Here is a 757-nt window from a genome sequence, read left to right on the forward strand (position 1 = left end):
AACAATAATTGACGAAGTAATGGCTTTCGGTTGAACATATTACTTTATCACAAGTGTCATTACTCCCAAAGATGTTCCATCCTGCTGTATATCGATTATTGACTGCCTGCAAAAAACAAACAAACAAAAAACATAGGTTTGCATAAAGATGTTTTCCCCTTGTGTTTGTTGCTAATGTCAACACAATAAAACACTTACTGTTGCACAGTTGTCATCTCCTGCTGGTAGGTAGAAAAGTAGAAAAAAGCATTACATTTTTGTAAAAGTATTGTGGTTAACAGAGCAGTGCTTTGTCATAATGTTTTTGACAAAGACAAACTGACATGTAAAGACTGTTGTATAGCCATTGCTATGTCCTCATCCATGTCCTCTCTGTGAAAAAACAAACAAACATAGATTATTTTAACTTAAGAAAAATGTATTATGGTAATTTTTTCAATGTATTTATGGGGACATGGGGCTTACTCATTGTTCCTTGATGTTTCTTGTTTACTGTGTAAATAAGAAAAAGAGAAAAGTTTAATGCTACTTTAATGAGCGATGCATCTTCATTTAATACATAAGGAGCATATTTATCTCTTATGATCAATCTAATGAGATGTATTTCTTAAAAAAAGAAACGGTCATTACCACTCATCAATATGATTAGCCAATTCACACAGTGGTATTGATGACTGGCAGATTTTTCCATCACTTTTTGGATCTACACACATTGCAACAAAACAATAATAGGTTGAATGTCCATACAACATAAAGC

At 32.6% G+C, this 757-nt stretch overlaps 1 protein-coding gene across 1 annotated transcript in view; it reads right to left on the reverse strand.

Annotated features, from left to right (window-relative positions):
- The window catches only part of LOC106535614 (uncharacterized), a gene marked incomplete at both ends in the record, with an annotated part of 2,565 nt that extends 1,884 nt beyond the window's left edge, over positions 1-681 (reverse strand). Inside the window, 5 exon segments of the mRNA XM_014032665.1 lie at positions 44-106; positions 199-221; positions 324-372; positions 466-492; positions 631-681. Of these exon segments, the coding sequence (XP_013888119.1) occupies positions 44-106; positions 199-221; positions 324-372; positions 466-492; positions 631-681 (213 nt within the window).
- Positions 682-757: the final 76 nt, after the last annotated feature.

This window comes from Austrofundulus limnaeus, unplaced genomic scaffold (genome assembly GCF_001266775.1).
Source record: "Austrofundulus limnaeus strain Quisiro unplaced genomic scaffold, Austrofundulus_limnaeus-1.0 Scaffold1507, whole genome shotgun sequence".
In the NCBI taxonomy this organism is placed as follows: domain Eukaryota; kingdom Metazoa; phylum Chordata; class Actinopteri; order Cyprinodontiformes; family Rivulidae; genus Austrofundulus; species Austrofundulus limnaeus.